Source organism: Convolutriloba macropyga, chromosome 13, assembly GCF_964194025.1.
Source record: "Convolutriloba macropyga chromosome 13, txConMacr16.3, whole genome shotgun sequence".
NCBI lineage: Eukaryota > Metazoa > Xenacoelomorpha > Acoela > Convolutidae > Convolutriloba > Convolutriloba macropyga.
The window spans coordinates 20,660,772-20,682,246 of NC_134480.1; the positions used below are offsets into that span (position 1 = coordinate 20,660,772).

Here is a 21,475-nt window from a genome sequence, read left to right on the forward strand (position 1 = left end):
TTTCACATTTCCGGAGATATCACCATCATTTAATACGTGCTGGGAAGATTTTACATCAATTAATCTAACTCTAATAATAGTTATCTAGATTCACCAATTTGAACCGAATATTGATTCTAAGCACCATTTCTTGACGATTCATTTATATAATTTCTTTGATCGAAGTCATATTGCTTGTCTTTCTAATATGGTAAGTCAAACTTTCTTTCTAATTCTCAATAAGTTTAAGACTATTGTTTGATCGATATTCTAACACCCCCACCCAGACTTGAGCTGATTGCGTAGAGTCTGTTCCCATCAAAACTGCTCTGAATGTTTCCACTTTCGAAACGGGTAAGGACTTTGTGAAGATGTCCGCTGCCATTTTGTCTGTAGGGACGTAATGAATGGGAATAGTCCCATCCTCCGTCTTGTCCCGGATGAAGTGAAACTTTGTTTCGATGTGCTTGCTCCTTTTGTGCATGACTGGGATTTGGCAGAGTCTATTACAACTTTGGTTGTCTTCTCCAATTGCTATTGGACATTTCTGTTGGATGCCAAAATCCTCTAGAAGATGTTTCATTTAGAGTGCTTCCTGAACTGCTGCTGCCATGCCCTGATATTCTGCTGCTGATGAAGAAAGAGCAATGTGGCCTGCTTCTTGACACCCCAGCTGAGTGCTGCGCCACGTCCGTTGAGCTTGAAGTCATAGCCCGTTGTTGATCTTCTCTCGTTCACGTCTCCAGACCAGTCTGCATCACTTTCCCCCACTAAATCATAACTAGCCTCTTTTGTGTAAGTAAGTTTTAAACCTTTTGAACCTTGAAGATATCGCAGAAGTCGTTTTCCGCACATCCAGTGTTGATTAGTAGGTGCATTCATTTGTCTGGACAGAATGTTGACTGTGAACATGATGTCTGGCCTCGTCTGTTTGGCCAGATACAAAAGCGATCCAACCAAGCTTCTGTAGATCCTCTGGTCCACTTCTTCGTCTCCATTCTGTGCTGTCTGAAGTTTCAAATTCAAATCAACTGGAGTTCTTGAGGGTTTGCATTGATCCATTTGAAACCGCTCAAGCATTGTTTCTATGTAGCGTTCTTGGTCGACTGTGACTTTGCCCTCTTCTCGTCTGATTCTTAGACCCAGAAACCAGTGTAGTCTCCCTCTGTCTTCCATGTGAGAGGTTGCTTCTAGTGCCTTCTGGACATCAGAGACCACTGTCATACTTCTTGATGCTACTATAATGTCGTCAACCCAGACCAAGATGAAGTTGTGATCCTCTGCCCCCGATCTTGCGAACAAGCAGTGATCGGTCCTGCTTCCGGTGAACCCCTGTCTCATTAGGAAGTTTGCCAGCTCTTTGTACCAGTTGTTAGCAGCCTGTTTCAAACCATAAATTGATTTATTTAGTCGACATACTAATTTCTCCCCATCTGATCTGCGTTTTACAAACTCCTGTGGCTGTTCCAGATACACTTCTTCCTCGATTGGTGAGTGCAAGAAAGCAGTCTTGACATCAAATTGGTGCATCACATGGCCCTGCTTCGCTGATAGCTGAAGTATAATCCTGAATGTCTCTGGCTTGCAGGTAGGCGCAAAAGACTCAAAGTAGTCCAGTCCTTCCACTTGTTTGAAGCCTTTCGCCACATAGCGCGCTTTGTATTTGTCCACTTGACCACTGGGTCCCAATTTCACTTTGTAGACCCATTGGCCCGGTATGACGTCCTGTCTGTGGGTGGTCGCACTAGGTTCCAAGTCTCGTTGTCTTGGAGTGCCCTGACCTCGTCCTTCATTGCCCACTGGTCCCAATCGTCACCTTGCTTGGCCTCGTAGACTGCTTTGGGTTCCACATAGTTGCCCTCAGTCACAGCAAGATGGGTCCTGACTTCTCCAAAAAATTGCGGAACTTTCCTTGCTCGTGTCTCTCGTCTGGGCTCTGCTTTGTCCGCGTGTTCCAGTTCATCTTCATTGAAGCCAACTGTCTCTAACTGTGAGAAGTCTTCTGTGTCACTGTCTTCTAGTGACTCTGATTCTTTGTGACTCCCTCTTGTTGCAGTAGAACCTTCATCTAGTGCTGTTTCTCCAACATCCGAGGCCTCTTGTCTCATTCTTGTTTCTTGATTATTCACGCTCCCTGCGTCATGCCACTCCTCCTTTATTGCAGTAGATGTGTCCTGTCGTTCTCTGTTGTCATCGTCTTGATGACCATCATCTGGGTGCCAGATTCCCAGTTCCGACCCATCATCTAGTAGGTCAGGGATTGAGCCCACTTCAGACTCCTTGATGATCACATCTCGAACTGCCATCACTTTGCGTGTGTTGGGTATGTACACCAGGTATCCTTTTTGTCCTTCAGTGTAACCCACAAACTTTCCTTCCAGTGCCTTGGGTTCAAGTTTGCTGACTTATCTGTCCCTCTTCCTCATGAAGACTGTGCAACCAAAAATAGATAATTTACTAATTGGAAGCTTAGGTTTTATACCTCTCATCAGCTCTGCTGGGCATTTTTCTTCTCCTCGTCTCACAACCAAGTTTCTGACCCTTGCTGCGTGAAGAATTGCTGCTCCCCACATCATCTTGAGAAGTCCTGAATCAATGAGCAAACATCTTGCAATCTCCAGCAGTGTCCTGTTGCACTTCTCAGCTAACCCATTCTGTTGTGGCGTCTCTGTTATGGTCTTCTCCTGTAGAATGCCTGCATCTAAGCAGTACGTCTTGAACTGCTCTGAGAGAAACTCCTTCGCATTGTCTTGCCTCAGCTTCTTGGGCGTCCCCACACTGAGAACAAATTTCTTCAGGCTGGTCAATGCTTCACTCTTTGCCTTAAGCAATTCCACAAACACAAACTTCGTGTACTGGTCTGCAAACACTATGCAGAACCGGAACCCTGACAGTGACTCTACTCTGAAAGGTCACATCACGTCTGTGAACACCCTCTCCAGCTTCTCTTCTGCTTGGGTCTCTGCCACTCTTGGTACTGGAGTCTTTGTGATCTTGGCCAATGCACACACATTGCATATATCATCGAGTTCCCCCACTGTCTCTGGTGCATTCCTGACCACATCTGCTTGATTCAAATGACCCAATCGTCTGTGCCACTTCCTTGCACTGTCAAATTTCACGCTGTTGGAACTCATCTTGAATTCTAGAACGCTGCAGGGTAAGTAAAACAATTTATTTTCTTGTGTTAGTTTTACCCGAGTTCCCTTCTGGAGTTTCATGCAGCTGTTTCTTCTCTCGAAATTGAAGCTATGTCCCCACTCCGTGCATCTTGAGACTGATAGGAGGTTTGAAGAATAGTCCGGCACACACAGAACATTTTTGAGTTCGCATTGGAATTCCCCTTTGTTTGAGGGTATGCTGATCCTCACACAGCCTCTGCCCACCACTCTGGAAGCCTCTCCGTTGGGACTTCTGACCACTGATTGAATGGGCACAAAGTCCAGGAACGCATCAATGTTCATCACTATGTGATCTGTACAACCACTGTCCAATAGCATGCCTGCTGTCTTCCACTGGGTAAGAGCTCTCCAGCATTCCTCGTCTGGTGTAGCCAATGTTGGACCCATTGGCACTGACTCATGTTTGCCTTCATCTCTTTGTCTCTTGCATGCCCTGTCTAGCTGACCCTTCTCAACACACTTGCTGCATTGTGCTGTCTCCTTCTTCCTGCAGTCCTTGGCAAAGTGTCCAGGGATCCCACACACGAAACAGTTTCCTTTCTTGGGTCCCTTCTTGAAGTCACGCTTCACTGCCAGTGCCACTGAACCACTTTGTCCCTTGTGTCTCTGCACCGTGCTCTCATGAAAGTTCTGCAGCCTTTTCCTCAACTCTGTGAAGGTCGTTGCCGGGTTGAAGCTTTCCTGTATAACAAAACTTTCATACCTCATTGGCAGACCATTGAGGACCAAGTCGTTGAAGAGGGTCTCTTAGACTGCTTCCCCTGCTTCTTGTAGCCTTGTGACGAACTCCTGTCCTCTGATGAAGAAGCTGTACAAATCCTCAGAAGCTTCGAACTGCAGTCGAGCAAGCTGTGCCACTAAAGTCACCACTGTCGGCTTCTCCCCACTCTGAAATCTCTCTTGCAAAAGCTTCCAAGCCTTTGCTCCATCTCCAATGCCATCATCTCCCACACAGTCACGTCTAATCAGCATGAGGGTTGTTGCATCTAGAGTCAGTGCCAGATGGCACCACACATTGTTCCGTCTCTCCTTGATGTCTGCAACTTCCTTCTCATATGCATCCTTCAGCACCTTGTGGTTCTTCTTCTCATCATTGGTTGCCCCATTGGCCAGTGGCGCAGGCTCATTGGGTTGCTCCTCTGTCCCCAGTAGTGATTTGTAGAGTCCTTTCGTCTGCATCATCGCCACAAATCTTTTGCTCCAGGTTGGAAAGTCCTGTGCCTTTCCTGTGGAGGTCAGCAGCTTCACTGTCTGTTGATCCATTGGAGTTTGAGCAGGCAAAACAGTTGTGAAAAGAAAAGGTACTAAGCAGAAAAGGATTATGACTGTCAACAACAAATTAGTTTTGTTTTGGAAATTAATTTTATGACTGAGAAAATTGCTGGGCCCATAACCTGTTGGGTTATGGACTTCCGCAAGCGGAATAAAAAGCGTTTTTAACTAAGTAAAAGAATTAATTTCTCAAAAATGAGAGAATAAAAAAATGATATTTTACAGTAGAATTTAGAGATTTACAGGAGAGATCTGATTATTAGATCAAGATGGTGATTTGAATTTGGGGATGAAAAAGGACCCAAAAATCAGCTGTTTTTATATCCATTATCAGTGTGAAAAAGTCAAGATACCAAAATAATCTTAGCACCGTGATTTATAGTGGGGCTCGAAAAGGTTACCCAATATGGTTTGCTTCTGCAAATCAGTCGCAAAGGGAACCATAAATGGAATGCATTTGCACTATTCTAAGAATTCTTTCACACTTCCGGAGATATCATCATCATTTAATACATACTGGGAAGATTTTACATCAATTAATCTAACTCTAATAATAGTTATCTAGATTCACCAATTTGAACCGCATATTGATTCTATGCACCATTTCTTGACAATTCATTTATATAATTTCTTTGATCGAAGTCATATTGCTTGTCTTTCTAATCTGGTAAGTCAAACTTTCTTTCTAATTCTCACTAAGTTTAAGACTATAGTTTGATCGATATTCTAACAAGTTACACATCACAATTTGATTAGGTTTTGAATTTACCTATTTCATCGAGAAAAATTCAGTGATCAAATAATTGTCAAATTCCTTGCCAAAATTTTGAAATAATTGTAATGGAAAAGCTTTTGTGCAATGCAGCGTAGCAGACTTCAATGTTTAATAAAATAGATAGTTCCCAGTACGATTGATAATTCAATGGAAAGAAAGATTTTTTCCACGAACGAAGCAATTATCCGGACTGACCACCATAAACTCATCTTAGATACCATATTAAAGTCATGTATGGTCCGTATTTACCATATCAAAGACCATAATATTTTTTTAGATACCATATCCAAGATCATAAAATATTCTATATGTAGGTAAATCATCAAATACGTGCTGCTCTGTTTATGCTACCTTTTTTATGTAAAAATCTTGAAAAACACACCCATTATCATATATGGTCTTAGATATGGTATCTAAGAAGGATCAGCCCGGTTATAACCATATACCACACAATCTTTCACCTGTCCACTCAGTTCTGTCTATGGCAACGGCTGCTTTGCAATAAAAAACTGAATTGTTCGATAAAATTATATATCAGGGTGAGTATATCTAAAAAACTGTTACACGAAAGTCGCTTTTCGTTCCAGATCTTCCAGGGCCTGAAGCAAGTTCCTCAATTTGTGGAGTTCCCGTCTGCCATTCTGACAAAAATAGCCAGCAGAGTCTGGCTCGACAGGTATTGAAGTTTCGCTAAAATAGTCTACTGACATTTTCGTGCCTGTCCTTCTGGCTCAATTCTCATTTTCAAAAGAAAATTTGCTTGATTTGCATTGGTCGAATTGACATTTGGTCTGGGCAAAGCCAGGTTTTGAAGCAAAAGATTGTAATATTGAAAAACATGTTTGAGCAACTATTGCGTAGTCAACACTGAACAGTGCACTGAACTGAACTCTAAAAATAAAATGTTGTCTTATTTGGACAAATACAAGATTATCATAAGATTATTGTGTTATTCCTAAATTAACCGGTAAACCTCATTATCAAAATTTCTTCAAAACTGATAACTGATAAAAAAAGGTTATGTGTGATGTAGCTTTCCACCCCATCGCGTGATAGTGAGGCAGGGCCATAGGGGAGAGAACTACTACATAGTTGTGAAGGGGAGGGTGGAGGTGTCCGTGATCGAGGTTGATGGCATCACCAGAGAGATCAAACCCAGAACTGTCAACATACTCAGCAAAGGACAAGCATTCGGGGTTAGTCGCAAGATTACAGTCTCTAATCAAGAACCAGACATGGGTTCTTGAGACATTCAGCTCACACCACACATACGGGTATATTTACTGCCTCTGCGTTTCTAAAAACTTGTTCATAGCTAACCCGGGTCGAGGTTTGGCCAAAAAATAATGTAAGATTAGCGGTGAATAGCGGTGGAAAAAAACTTTTTTCACCGCAAAGCGCCCGCATCTTTTAGCGTTGAATGCAATGAATTTTTGAGGTTCTTAGCGGTGAAAATTTTTTTTTCACCGCATATATCGGAATTTTTTAACCAAGAAACTGCCGTAAACGAGTTCGAACCTCTACCTCCTGCGTGTCACCAATTCTTAATCCACTGCGCAATCTCTCACTTACTTTAATGATATTTGCTGTGAATATGACATAAGCGTTCAAATTAGCGCTGTGAATATTTGTAAGATCTGCGATTTTAGCGGTGAAAAATATTTTATCACTGCATTCTGCTGGTAGCGGTGAAAAATTTGTCTTCACCGAATTCTGGTGGTAGCGCTAAAAAATTTTATTTCACCGCATCCTGCTGGTAGCGGTGAAAAGTTTTCTTTCACCGCTTAAGCGGTAAAAAAATCACCGCTTAAAAGTTTTTTTCACCGCATTCATCGCATTGAACGCAAATCTTATAATTTTACTCAAATTCACCGCAAATCTTTTAGCAACTTTTAGCAAATTTTAGCAAATTTTAGCGGTCACAACTCGACACGGGAACTAGCTAGGGGCACTGGGGCGCCTAAAGAACCTAGCCGAGGCAGTCCGATAGGAGACGCTTTTCAATTGTTTTTTTAAAACTTTTTTCTTTAGTATCAAATAACTTCTGCAAAAATCTCCAAAGATTTTTCCCGGTGTGCTGTGCGATGAGCAAGGGAGAAAAATTAAAAGACGAGAGATTGATAAATTGATAATAGATTGATTATTGTCATACGAAATGCGGTTCCTATAAAAAAGCTTAAAAGTTTGTATGCATATATATATATATATATATATATATATATATATATATATATATATATATATATATATATATATATATATATATATATATATATATATATATATTATATATATATATATATATATATATATATATATATATATATGTATATATATATACCCGGGTCGAGGTTTGGCGGTGAATTTCCGTAAGAATTGCAGTGAAATGCGGTGAAAAAAAATTTTTCACCGCGTATTTCTTACACCTTTTTGCGGTGAATGCGGTGAATCGCGGTGAATTATTTATTTTCACCGCGTTCTCAGTATTCTTACAAAAAAGAATTATCGCCACACGGGTTCGAACCTCTGAGTTTCCTGCATGCATTCAACTGCTTAGTACACTGCGCCAACTGTCCACTAACTTATTTGCACTTTCTTGTGAATTTAAATCAGATTGAGCAAACTTTGGAAATCATATGCGGTGAATTTTTGTAAGAAGTGCGGTAAAATTCGCGGGGAATTTTTGTAAGAAATGCTGTGAAATGTGGTGATTTTTTTCACCGCATTCACCGCTTTCACTGCATTTCTTACATTAATTTACCACAAAAGTCGATGCGATGACTTTTTGTAAGAAATGCGGTGAATTTTGCGGTGAATTTTTGTAAGAAATGCGGTGAAATGCTGTGAATTATTTATTTTCACCGCATTCACCGCAATCACCGCAATTCTTACAAAAAATCACCGCATTCACCGCATTTCTCACAAAAATTTACCCTAAAACCTCTACCGGGGTATATATATATATATATATATATATATATATATATATATATATATATATATATATATATATATATATATATATATATAAGGCCAGCTAAAATATACTTATATGTACATGTGTATATGTAGCTCGCTAGTTAGATTTGCAATTGATTACAATTTGCTATATTTTAATTGTACTGTTAAGGAAAAAGCGTTGCTGAACAACATCAAGAGGAACGCTACTTGCGTATCTTTGGATCCAGTGGAGCTTCTGGTACTGTCCAAGGATGCCTTCATGGAGATAGTCACGATGCAGATGCAGAGAAATAGAAACAGGAATAAAAATGGGAAGAACAGCGAGTTTGGAGACGAGCCGGAACATATCCAGTTCTTAAGGTCAGCTGAATTTTTTCAAGCAACATTTTTGTTTTATTCGCAGATACATAAAAAATCTCTTCCAGAAAATAAGAACAAAATATTGCTGTGTTAAAGGAAAATCCCTTTTCTGCATAGTTGGCCGATAGAGAAGCTGTCATCCGACTTCAACTCTTGCCAATTCTACTACTACAGGTAAACTGCTCATCAACACAAGTTGACTCTAATAACTATTCGTACAATATATACAGTTATTTGTTCATGTTTAGAAGGGGAATGCTCATTTGTCCCAATATCAACGTCTCAGATCAAGTCTTCATTATCAAAGATGTGAGTCAGTCACCATAGTTACCGTAGTACAAAAAGTGCGTGACTGATGTTTGGTCTACTAATCAAAATCTTCGTCGTTTTTTTCATGATTCTAAGGAGCAAATTAAAGTACATAAAATAAACCGTAAACCACAGACAAGACAGCTCGTGCGAATCTGTGCGTGGCACAGAGAGTTCCAAGTTCTGAAATTCAACCTGAAAGAAGGAAATGAAGCAACTGAAAAAAATTTGACTTGGATAGCAGTCCAACGGTCAGTTACAAGGCAAATTGTAAAAAAAATTAAAATCAATGAAAAGCACTTCAATTGTGGGAACTATTTGTGTTGAGCTATTAAACGGCAAAGTTTCCTGTTGAAAACGCCAGAAAACAATAACAAGTAACTTGACATCATTGAAATTTCCTTTTTGTCAATATTGACCAATTTTGTCATCAAAAGCAATTTAGTGTTGATAAAAATTGCGAAAAAAACAACGCTGAAAACTGCAAAAATGAATTATTATAATTTTTGTCTATTTTTCTGGAGAATACACTCTCATAGCCAGTTTGGGATCTCAAACATTACAATACATCCAATTTGCAGGCAAAAAAAGTCTTACAGACATATGAGCAAACTGCAAAATAAAATTAGATATTAAAAAAACCAAACATTACTAAAAAGTTATAATTCTCAAAAAGTTTTTTATTATCTAAATCTAATCACAAAAAATTTGTCAGTGTTACAGAAATTTGATTAGATCTCGAACTTTAGGAAATACGCAAATTGGAAAAATTTTCAAAATCTCGCATTTTGGACTCCAACTTTGTTGTTAGACTCAACATTATGAATATTAAACATACCGCAAATTTCAAATAGAACAAGAAACTACAGATCTTGAGCAAGAATGAAATTGACTGAAAAAAATGAGAGTTATGATAATAATCTGAAGAAAAATATGATTCGGGGCTTAAGAACATTAAAAACTGGCAATTTTACCTGGAGATCTTGCTTTCCCAGCTACTTAAGCACTCTATGCAAATCCAAATTATTTAGTTACTTTCAGTACTCCGACCGGGGGATCAAATTTGAACCATAAGTCTGTCTTATAAGTAAAGTAACGTTTTAAAAATGAAAGTTGAATTTAGACATTAAGGAATGGAACCAAACGTTCTCAGGTTTCCAAACAACACTGTTGCTAAGGCTTTAGACACAACTACCTGCAAAAATCGATAGATCAGATCAAAGTTAAAAGCGCAAAAAAATTTTTTTTGGTTCAATGAAAGCAAATAATGTCGATGAAAAAATTAAGTGAATTTTTCAAAACATTGAAATAGAGCCAATGACTCAAAAGTTTGTCAAATTAATATTGCGCCAAAAATTTGTATAGCCACAAGCTATGCATATCCAAAGGTTATTATGAGCTAGCTTTGATGAGCATTTCAGTTCGAAAACACAAACAGAAAAAAAGTAGTCAAATTAATTGGCTATTGAAAAAGGAAATGTTCACGAAGGTTTGTTTCAAAACAATTTTAATAACCTTTTTTAGTTGTTGGCAGTAGAGTTTTTATTTTGTGGCGTGTGCTTGACTATGTCCGTTTATGGGTGTGTTTATGTGCGTGCTTGTTTTTGTGATATGGAGAGGGTGAGGGGCTTTTATTTTTCAAATTTTTCCCTTCAGATTTAATTTTTACGCTTAAGGAGCCCTCAAATGGTTTTATATTTATCTTCATAGAATGCATAAAAAATTGGTCGATTCTTTGCTGGAAATTAGACTATAATGTTGGAAATATATGCTGGAAATTAGACTACTATTAGGCTATAATGTATTTCCCCAGATACAAGCAAAGTTGGACTAATAAATCATTAGCTATCTTACCAACTTACCAAATTGAAAGTGCAATGAAAAAAAAATAGGCATAGTTTTGACGATGAGAGCATTTTCTAATGTAAACTTACTAACAAAGTACCAGGACTATTATGTAAGCCTACAAATCATAGCAAACTCCTTGAACGAAAAATTTATGGGTTTTTTTATTGTTGGTAAGTTTAATTGTTCATTTTGGATATCTACACAATGTTTGATTTTCTCAAAAATGCCATGTTGCATTCTAGTAAAGGTCCGGGAACCAACGTGGAAAAATTCAAAATTGTTAAGAATCTTCATGGTTCCGAAAATTTTGATTTTCTTGAGGTTAACTGCAAGCATTTTTTCAAAAAATTCACTTCACATAACAATGCTGTAATTATAATCATTTAAATCATGGTTATCGCCCAGTTTGTTCATTTTAAAAATTTGCAGTTGTCATAGCAGGTCATGTTTAGTTCTTAATAGCCAGACAAGGTCATATATGATTTTGCGATTTGAATGACTTCTAATTAGTCAGACGCTGATCATAAATGATTTCAAACTTGCCAGCTCATGCCAATATTCCTAGCTGTATTCAGCCTTCTCATAACTTTCTGCCATTGACTCTCACAACGATCTTGTATGATTTTAAAAAATCTTTTTGAAGTCATAGAGAGATCGTACAAGGAAATAGTATATGATTTGTATGACATATATATTGTTGGGGGTCCAAGCAGGCGTAAATGCTGTGAAAACGGACCGGTACTAGATTTTAACGGGCATCTTTTACTTGCAAGCCTAGCGTGCTAACCGTTGCATCAAATGGTCTTAAAGGTCTCGATCTTGGGCACTTTTAAAACCCTTTCTCATGTTCATTCTTGTTCCTCGAGACTTAATTTCTCTAGCCAAGTTTACGTTGAACAAGTAGAGCTTCCGCTGACCCTATGCCAAGTTTATTTTACGCACTATTAACATTGGGTGTTCTCTCAACCTTCTAACATATATGATCCTAGTATGACTACAAAGAAATGACGACCCGGTTGAATATCTTTTGACACGATAATGACCCTCCGTCTAACAATAATTTCCCTTAATTTGTGACTTTGATCCATTTCTTTTTGTGAGTAGGGTTCGTGTTCGGTGCTCTTAATGTTACGAGATGTGAAACACCCGACAACACTGACTTATGCCGACCTTCTGCCCAGTTCAAAACGGATACAGACTTCTACACCCAACAGAACTGAACGTACTCCTAACTCCCCTATCAACACTTTATCACTTCCCACATCTCTCCAATCTGAGAAACAGGGTAGTCTTGGAACCAATGGGAATTTAAAGAGACCAGAAACAGTACCCAATTCAGACAGAAGTGTGAGGTTCCGCAGTCCAATTTTGAGGGGACAGACGAGAAAGCAACAGGGTCCTTCGTTAAGTCCTCGGAAACCAGTGTCCAGAGGAACTGTGTCTTCTGGATCAACAGGTAACTTGGCCAGGAAAACAACCCAGACAAACAGTGAATTTTGGTTTTTATTTTAGGAGCAGGGGCGATTACCTGAGTCGTTGTCCCAAAAAACTTTCTTTTTTGCTGCTCCCCCAACAACATATTCCATTAAAATTTACCAATCCCCACCAGTCATGACGCAACTGGCTATTCTGTCTATATTCTCCAACTCTCCAACGATACTAACCCACTTTTTTCCATTTTCTGCCCCCACCTGCACCTCTGTCTCCACATAATCTATCTTAAGCTAGAACCTCTCAACTAACTCTTATGCCCAACCTTATTAGTACTATAATTTGAATATCGGAAAACTTTAGATCTGCTTTATTAACAGTTGTTCTCAAGTAGTAATTAGACATTAAAGTTATTTGAATTGTTATTTTTGCTTCTTTTCTTCATATTATGGTCTGTTTCTTTTGATGATGATATGGAATCTAGAGTTTGCAACAGTCTTACGGTCAATTTCGGCTATCGACGGGTTGTTTTGCTCTTTGATTTTTGAAATGGACGAATAGACTGTGAAGTATTGGAATATTGAGATGAGAACATTGTTTGAAGGCAGGAATAGTAGCCAGACTTATTCAACGCTTATTTTTTCTATTCCGGTGGTTTATGGCACCATAAATTTTGTTCTTTGAATTTTTTGCTCGGCACCAAATGGTTTCCATTAGCTGTTATTAAGTGTTATTTATTGGCTTATTCATCAGAAAATTCAATCTAACTGCTCTGTGGGGTTTCGATTTGCTAAAAGTTTAAGTTTCTGCATTTTTCTCAGCAACGCGTGCAACGAACCGCTATTTTTTTGCTTCTGTAAACGTGTTTTCAAAAAAAAATTGCATTTAGATAGATAAATTTTCTACTGATGGGTTTTGAATTCATTTTGTAAGCGATATAGTTTGAAATTGCAAAAAAAAAGAATGAAAAACGGGGAACTTTGACCGCTGTAATTTCGTTTTCGATCCACTATCGCTTGACATGATTGCAATGAATGGTCCTCCATGCACTGAAATTTAGCCAAACTGGCATTTATTTGACGAAAAAAACATGCAATCATTTCCCCTATGAGGGCTTAATTCTACTTGGCTCCGCCGTTCTTAAAAAGGAAACTCATCACTCCTCAGACTTGGTACACAAGTGCACAGAGAAAATCACATTAAAACCACCTGTTGTTGAAAACATGTATTGAAAAATGTTGTCTGTTGACAGGCAGAAATTCCGGTGGATAATCTCCACTGGTTTTGCAGTCTTTGATTTCTAAAAGTGAGAAAAGCCTTGACGAATATGTGCAATTCTTTTATAATTCATCCTAAGGAGTTTAAAACAACACTTACGTAAAACGAAGTTTTATGAATACTTCTTCAGAAGATTAGTTGCAAAAATAAACTGCCTAGGCCCAAAATATTAGCTTAGTTGATTGATACCAGATCAGAATATACATTTTTCATTATTTAGTCTGTGCAATCAAAATTGATTATTTGAATACTGTAAACAGTCGGTATCCGTTTAACCATCAACCCTTTCCATTGTACTTTACTTCAAATTTATTGAGTTCATATTCATAATCACTGTAAGATTCGCAGTATCATGCAAGTAAATCACCGTGCCACACTTAACTTTGATGATACATTCTTCACTCAATGCACTTCGCTAGTCCATAGGGCTAGAGGTCACATCTTAGCTAATGTAATATTGACTGAGGCCTGAGTGAGGGAGGCTGCAATTTCTATTTCAAGTCGCAACAAGGTTCTTCAATGGGGATTTTCGAATAAAAGTGGGTTGCAAAACTGTAGCGTTCATTAAAAATCGCGCGTTTCATTTCAGCTATAACAATTTGACCAAAGGACTCTTTCATAGAATACTATTTATATAAATAGAAAAAGACAAATCAAAGAACTTTAAAACTTTTTATCATTATTGTACTTAACGATACGCATATGCCAAACTATTGCTTTTAAGCTTTTCTAAATAAAAACAAGAACGGAACAGCTCCCTGGGTTTGGTCGTTTTTCGCCGGCCATGATCAGATATCATCCATTCCCTACGCTGAGTAAAAATTAAAACAAACTGTGAGTGACTCGATAGATATCTACACACGTTGATAAATAACCCGTTAGGTAGTAACTGCTCATATATTTATTACGGACTTTTGAAAAATTGGAAAAGAAGCAATCAGTAAGCGTTGGATATAAACGTTAGTGATATCTCTGTTAACCATTAAACCAGTAACCACTAACACTGCTAGTGCAATTTTCATTTGTATAGTAATCATTAATCAATGACACTTTCTTAAGCCATTTCAGACAAAACGAATCAAAAGTCAACCCATTCAGCTCCGGAAAGGGAGAATGATCGACGAATAGGTGGAACAAGCACAAGAATCAGTCGACCTCCAAGAGCCCCATAATAAAATCTGATTTCGTCAAGAGGAGCTGGAGTGTATGCGCCATGAACTCGTAGGCAAGAACTTGACAGCGGAAGTGTATGAAATTGTTGTTGAGCAATATGCCATGAATAAATGCAGTTGGCTGAGAATTTAGATAATTTATCCGAGTAATTAGATTTCTTCATGGGTAACACCGTGACGCCAGCAACTCTGAAGCAAGCTTGTTGTCTCTGGTGCCAAATGTAAACAACAAAGCAGAATGAGGTGTCAAACAAAAGTAGGCGATGCAGCTGAAACGTTCAGAGCTGGGATGATGTGTTCAATTCTGACGCCCAAGATATCGTTCTGTGAGAAAACTGCTGCGTTGATTTCAACCAATAAGGACCATGGACTCAGAATCCATTCCTCACCAGGAAAAAACAATAAAGAACATTAAGAAAAGTGGCTTAAGAGCTTCAATGAAGACACAAAAAAGCTTGAGAGCTACTCGGTTCCTTATAATGATGTTCTTTTACAAATAATGCCGGCTCTGTAAGTTAAAACCCCATTAGTTTTTTTTTTTACTTTTTGAATCCCCATGAGTAGTGAGCCCTATTTAAATCCCAATGATTAGCAACAATTTCAGCATTTGAATCCTTCTTTCCCATAGAAAAAACGAAATAGTGAATGCTACCAACTGAAGAATCAATATATCATCCGTTTGCAGTGTTCAAAAAGAAAGCTCCCGCAGCAATTCTACGATGTGGATAAATCATCAGACATTGATGAATGTGTTCAATCTTCCAAAAACTTTTCGCAAAAATTTTTCAGTCACTCCTCTGCAAAAGCATCAATTGTACATTTTTTTCAAGTAAGCCATTCGCGACAGTCCAGCGCTTTCAATTTCTCAAAAATGACCTGCTTAAAAATTTTATAACTAATAAAATGATGGACTTCATATGTGGCTACTCATTTATCCGAGAATCCTTTGAGGAGGCAATTCATGAAAGCAACAGGATTTTGTGAGCGGAACTTGGATAATTGCTGATCCTCAAACAGATGATCTCAGCAGCTTTGTCTGTTTGCCTCCTTCATTAGACGTTTGGGCTAAACCTTTTCATTTCAGCAGATTAAATCGGAATTAGAAGTTTCTGCGGAAGTTGAAGGTGCCAGGCACACATTGAAAACACTACTGATCATTTCTCTGGAATTAACATTGAGGATTACAAGGACGCAACAACCAAATTGAGCGGATTTTGCAGATTGGATGAACACATGTCCAGAGGTTATTGGATATGTCTCTCTATAATGACCACAAGGAAGAGAAAAACGTGGAGAAGAGCGGTTATCCCAGTGACAAAGAATTGCCTCAGGCCAGCTCAAATTGCTAACTGTGCCCTGCAGATAAAGATCGCAGTCTCTAAAAAGTGTTCCTGAGCACATATGTAATTGACCATCAACTGGGTAGACACAAAAATGTGGATCTCAACTGTTTGAAGGGACTTTAGAGAGGAATATGCGACTCTTTTGTTTTTTCAAGCAGTTTTTGCAGTTCCATAATTAGACTCAAGGCATTAAAAACTGAGTTTTGCTATTATTATTTTGAAAGATTAGTATTGAAAGTAATTTTCTGAAAGAAATTTGAAAAAACCCCCACGTCACCTCAAATTGTCAACTGTGCTCTGTAGACCACAATCTTGGATCATGCAAAGCTTTATTGAGCACGTTTGTAGATGACCGCCATCAATCGCTTAGACATCACATTTTGTGTCACCACTGCTTGATGTGACTTAAGAGAGGAATCTGCAATTCTTTTTTGTGAAATTTTTTAAACTTTTGTTGCAAATAATGAATCCCAAGGAACTAAAATCTGCGCTTTCGTAATATGGAGTTTTGCGATTGTACTTAAGAAGTTTAGTTTTGAAAGTTATTTTTTTGGCACCAAAATTACCCGTTTAGTTAAATGATACCGGATCTGAAGAAACATGCTTACAAATCTGGTCTCTGGAAAGAAATGGTGATTTCTTTTGCTATGTTTCTTAAATAATACATTTATCTGCGCTTTAGGTTTGGCTAGTTTTTATTTCTTATCTTTCATTTTAAGTTGTGGCGCATGATATTTATTTTTTTGCTTAGATGTTCTTGTTGTTTTTTTAGGATTGATTTGCCAATCAGAGACCACACAGCAGCCTCCGATGACAGTGTTTGTGTGTGTGGACACTTTAGTCAGAGGCGATGAGTTTGTGAGTACTTTCCCAACAAAAGTCAATGATTTAATTTGAATTTCTCAGAGGTCTAGATACCAAAGTATATTTTCCCAAGGAAAAAGTTTCTCGATGCCTTCAAAACAACCTCAACGCAAACATATTGATTGCAATTTCTAGGGTGTATGCACGCTTGGCGTGAAAACAGAATCTGAGGTAGCCAATCCCAACGCAGGCAAAAACAAAGACAAAAACATGAAGAACAACAACCAGCAGCAGCCGAACGATAATTCCTCCCCAATGTCACCAATACCAGCTTTAGAAGCTGACAATGATGACGATGACCCACTGGCACAAATGAACACTCTATACCTGCCAGATCTGGCTCTTGTCAGCAATGGGTGCGAGTGTATATCGATCAGTAAGAAGACTCTACTGGCACACAGCTCCACTCTCACCTTCAAACAAATGAAAGAGAACGTTAAGATATACCCGGATGGTGAGGTCAGTATGGTTAATTACCTGTCTGACTGGACAAAGGCAGTACCGAAATTGTTTTTGGTTCATCAATCCCTTGCGGATTTCGATATGACCCGGAGAATCCAGCATGACATAAATAATCTTACGTTAAATAGGTTCTGAAAATGTTTTTTTTTAATTTTGCTGTGTGGGAATTGACACCTACAATTTCTATTAGGGGATTTCTACTACAGCTTAACGTTTTGCATTGACTATTTCACGAAAGTTTTGGCTAAAAAACAGCTTTAGATGTTAAACAGTTATTTAATAAAAATGATACACATGTACTCGGTGTGATTTCAAAATTTTTGTTTTATAATGTTAAATCGTCTAATTTTGAGTAAAATTAAATTAAACCGATTCCGTAGATTTGCAGTTACTACAAAACTTGAGCAGAAATTCAGTTTATATGATATATTGTTTGAGCAAACTTGAACCAATCACTGTGATTAATTTAATATAAACCCGACTCTGAGATCGGCAGAGACACTGTGATCAAATTTAAATTTTGATTCCAAAGAAAAAGCTTTCTTCTATCTAGATTATAAGAGCTTTTTTTACTCTGGTTCACTATCCACAGATTTGCATCTCGTCCAATTTTCATTGTTTTTCTCTATATTCATATTCTTACATTAAAAAAGCAAAAATGTAAGAAAGTTGCAAAAATTGTAAAAAGTGCAAAAAAATTAACAAAAATAAAAGTTGTGAAGATCGTAAAATTTGTTCAAAATATTGATCAAAGAAGGAAAAATTTTCAACTTAAAATTTTCCACTAAAAAGGCTATAATTTATTTTGAACATTTTTACAGAGTATTTGCTTTAAAAAAGACTTTACTTATATAAAAACCAGGGAGAAAACAAGATAAAGTGCTGAACATCGATATAATAAATGAGCTAATAAATTAGGTTGAACTCATCGAATGTTTATTCTAATTGGACAATTTCTTAATTAAAAAAGTTTTTAAATTTTAAATGTAAAGAAAGTAATTAGAGGAATAACTTTGAAGAGAATCTTTGATAAAAGACAAAAAGTTAAAAATGAACCCTTTAAGATGGGTTTCTTTGAAGAGTTGATAAGTATTAAAACTTAAATCAAAATTTCAGTTTGGGCACACATAAATACCGCAACCATAAGCAGCAAATGAAGAGTGGAATGCATGCAAAATTAAAATTACAGAAGCAGAGCTGAGAGAATTGGTATGAATAATGATAAGAAGAGTTACTAACTCACTACACGAATCTTTTTGTAATCAATGTGTGGATCATATAGAGTTACCGTATAAAGCCACTTAAATAAATAAAATGAAAACCGAAAATTTTTATCGTCTAATACTGTGTGCTTTGCAAATTAACACTTAGAAACTTATAATACACCAGGAATGTCATCTTATAAAGGTTACTATCATGAAAAAAATGCTCAAGTGCAATTTATCCGTATACGCAAGAAGATATAAAGAAATAAAATAACTGGAGTTATATTGGTTTTTATATATATGAAATAAGCAAAAATTAGATCACACAAGGATTATAAGTTTTTCAATCTATTCCTATGAAAAACCAAAAATGTTACGTACTAATCTGTCAACTGGGTGATAATCGTCATCAAACAAATCATAATCATGTTTGAATTGTTTAATTACTTCATCAAAATATGTACGAGAAAACTACAAAAATTTTGTGAACATAATAAACCAACTGGAATATCATTGTTCCGACCCCACTTGTGGGGGGGGAACTATATACTCAAATGGGTTTTTTTTTGTTCCGTGAATTTTGGCCGACCGATATATTCATCGTAGAGAAATGTGCGTGGTATCATTAAAAAGCTCGTCCAGCGTAGAATTCGAAATTAAAAAGTTTTTTTTGAATTTCGTTTTTTTTCGAGGAGTTATCGAGGTTTAAATTTTCATGTGAACACTGGATATTTGGTTCACTTTTGTTCATTTTTACCGTAATTTTCGTTCGAATTAACGTTTTTTCTACGAACAAATTAACTCAAAACTAGATTTCACGCCAAAAAGTAAACCAATTTTAGGTCTTTAATGGATGAAAGGAGATAATAAATACTAGTTCTAGTCTTAGAGGGAAGTTTAATATAAAAAAAATTCGAATTAGGTTTGGGAGCTCTTTTTTTTTAGAAAATTTTGCAATTTTTTTGTTTTTTCAAGTCATCTAGAGACTACTAGACACTTTTAATATCGAGGTTCCGTTAATGACAAACCTCTTTTACGTTCAAATGAAGCCCAATGAACAAAAAATTTGTTTCGAAGGGATCGCTCATGTTTTTTTTTGGACTCGTATCTCAAATTTCGTAATTTCAAATGAAATTTTGATTTGTTTTTTGAGGTTTTACTAAAGTTTTATAATCCTATGGCATAAACTTGTTGACTAAAGGTGCAATAGATTTGCTAATGAGCATTAAGTGAACCTATCTAGTGCTGTGAGTGGACAGCTAATGGCTGTTAAGACTTTGAAAATAAATTTTCGAAAGTTTTTTAAAATTAATAAACCATAAACTTATTTTTGTGAACTCTAAGTTCGTCTCAGTAAAAACAGGATTGAACTTTTCATACCACTGCACCATAAGTTAATCTCATTGGCGGCTTTATCAAATAACTATTGGTTTTACGTCTTCAATGCCACAAGATTTCAAATTTTTTTAAAATTTTTTTGGACATTTCGTTTTATTGGTTCATTTTAAAATCTTATCACGTCATCCTAATACTGATGGCTACATCTTCCTTTAGTGAAGACGTCCAAAGGATCATAGATAAAACTTTCTGAGAAAAAAATCTGGTTTAAATGGCTTCAACACTTTCTTCTCCCATTTTTCTAAAGAAATTTTGGTTTTTGCCTGTATTTGTTGTTTTTTTTTATATTCATAAGACATATTGTGATGTCTTATTGATTATCTAGGCATCATAAACATCCTTGTATTCATATCGTGGCATAGCTGAGCGTGTTCATTGAATTCCTATCAAAGTTTTCGAGTTTAATGGCTGTTAAGACTTTAAAAATATTTTTTAACTTTTTTTTGAACATAAATCAATCTTAAGCTTATTTTCTTGGATTGTAAGTCAGGGTCGGAACCGCATTTTTGCTACATTAGCAACAATTTATCTAGTTAGCGGTTTTGTCTTCTAACTATTGGTTTTTTTGACTTCGGTGCACGAGTTTTCATAATTTTTATAATTTTTTGATTTTTTTTAGTAATTTTGGTTCCTTTTGAAGTCTTATTACATTATCCTAATTTTGATAGCTCCCATTGGCTGAATGAAGACGTTCAATGGATCGTTGATAAATTTTTCAGAGAAAAAAGCTTATGGTTTAAATAGCTTCGACACTTTCTTCTCTAATTTTTCTACCGAACTTGTGGATTTTGCCTGTTTTTGTTTTCATAGTCAAAGACTTGTTGTAATGTCTTATTGATAAATTTTGAATGACAAACATCCTAGTCGTCACATCTTCTGGGCATAATTTAGCGTATTAAATGCCTTCCGTTGAAAGCTGTAGAATTTTTTGACTTTGATACTATGGGTTTTCTCAAAAAATTCGTGGTTTTGATGTATTTTTGTTTGCCATACGACTTATTGTGATGGGTCATTGATGTCACATGAATGAAACCTATGATTGCTATTTCATCGAGGCAGAATTTATTGTGTTTAATTAACTTAAAATGTAGCCTTTTCTTTTAAATTCAAACATCTATTTTTGTTATCTCTTCATTTGGTTGACAATTAAGTCAAAAATGTAGATGAGCTCGGGTCGGAACATCATGTGCGAACGCACATTAACGAGCCGCTTTGTTTCCAATTAAAGCTTATACAAAGATTTTGTTAAATGGCATATTAAAACCCACTCTCATATGCAATATTTTTGAATAAGAGTGTCATAACACTGTTAAAAACACAAATGATCCGTTCTATTTAAAAAATAAGAAAGAAGTTTAGACACCGAGGTTGAAAAATGAAATTTATACTATTATGGAAAAGACGTACTATATCATTTCATTCTATTTAGGCATTGATTTATTAACCATTTAAGTTATTTAATTCAAACTGATATTCAACCATAATACAGTAACGAAAGACACAACAAAATATAGTCCCGAATCTGATGCTGATTGATATTTTGAGAAGCATTGAGTAGCATTTTTTAAGAATCATAACCAGTTTAATGGAAACTTAGGAGGTTATGCATATACTATATGTAACTGAACTGCAGCCA

General features: G+C 36.7%; 1 protein-coding gene across 6 annotated transcripts in view; it reads left to right on the forward strand.

Moving 5' to 3' along the window:
* Positions 1-21,475, forward strand: part of LOC142352222 (uncharacterized) — a 67,872-nt gene that overhangs the window by 24,108 nt on the left and 22,289 nt on the right. For 5 of the 6 annotated variants that reach the window (XM_075404663.1, XM_075404662.1, XM_075404665.1 and 2 more), the window contains 8 exons: positions 5,796-5,884; positions 6,242-6,404; positions 8,339-8,529; positions 8,626-8,703; positions 8,778-8,838; positions 11,791-12,142; positions 16,683-16,768; positions 16,910-17,233. In XM_075404663.1, the coding sequence (XP_075260778.1) occupies positions 5,796-5,884; positions 6,242-6,404; positions 8,339-8,529; positions 8,626-8,703; positions 8,778-8,838; positions 11,791-12,142; positions 16,683-16,768; positions 16,910-17,233 (1,344 nt within the window). The remainder of the gene's footprint in view (positions 1-5,795; positions 5,885-6,241; positions 6,405-8,338; positions 8,530-8,625; positions 8,704-8,777; positions 8,839-11,790; positions 12,143-16,682; positions 16,769-16,909; positions 17,234-21,475) is intronic. The other variant, XM_075404664.1, reaches the window with a different exon arrangement.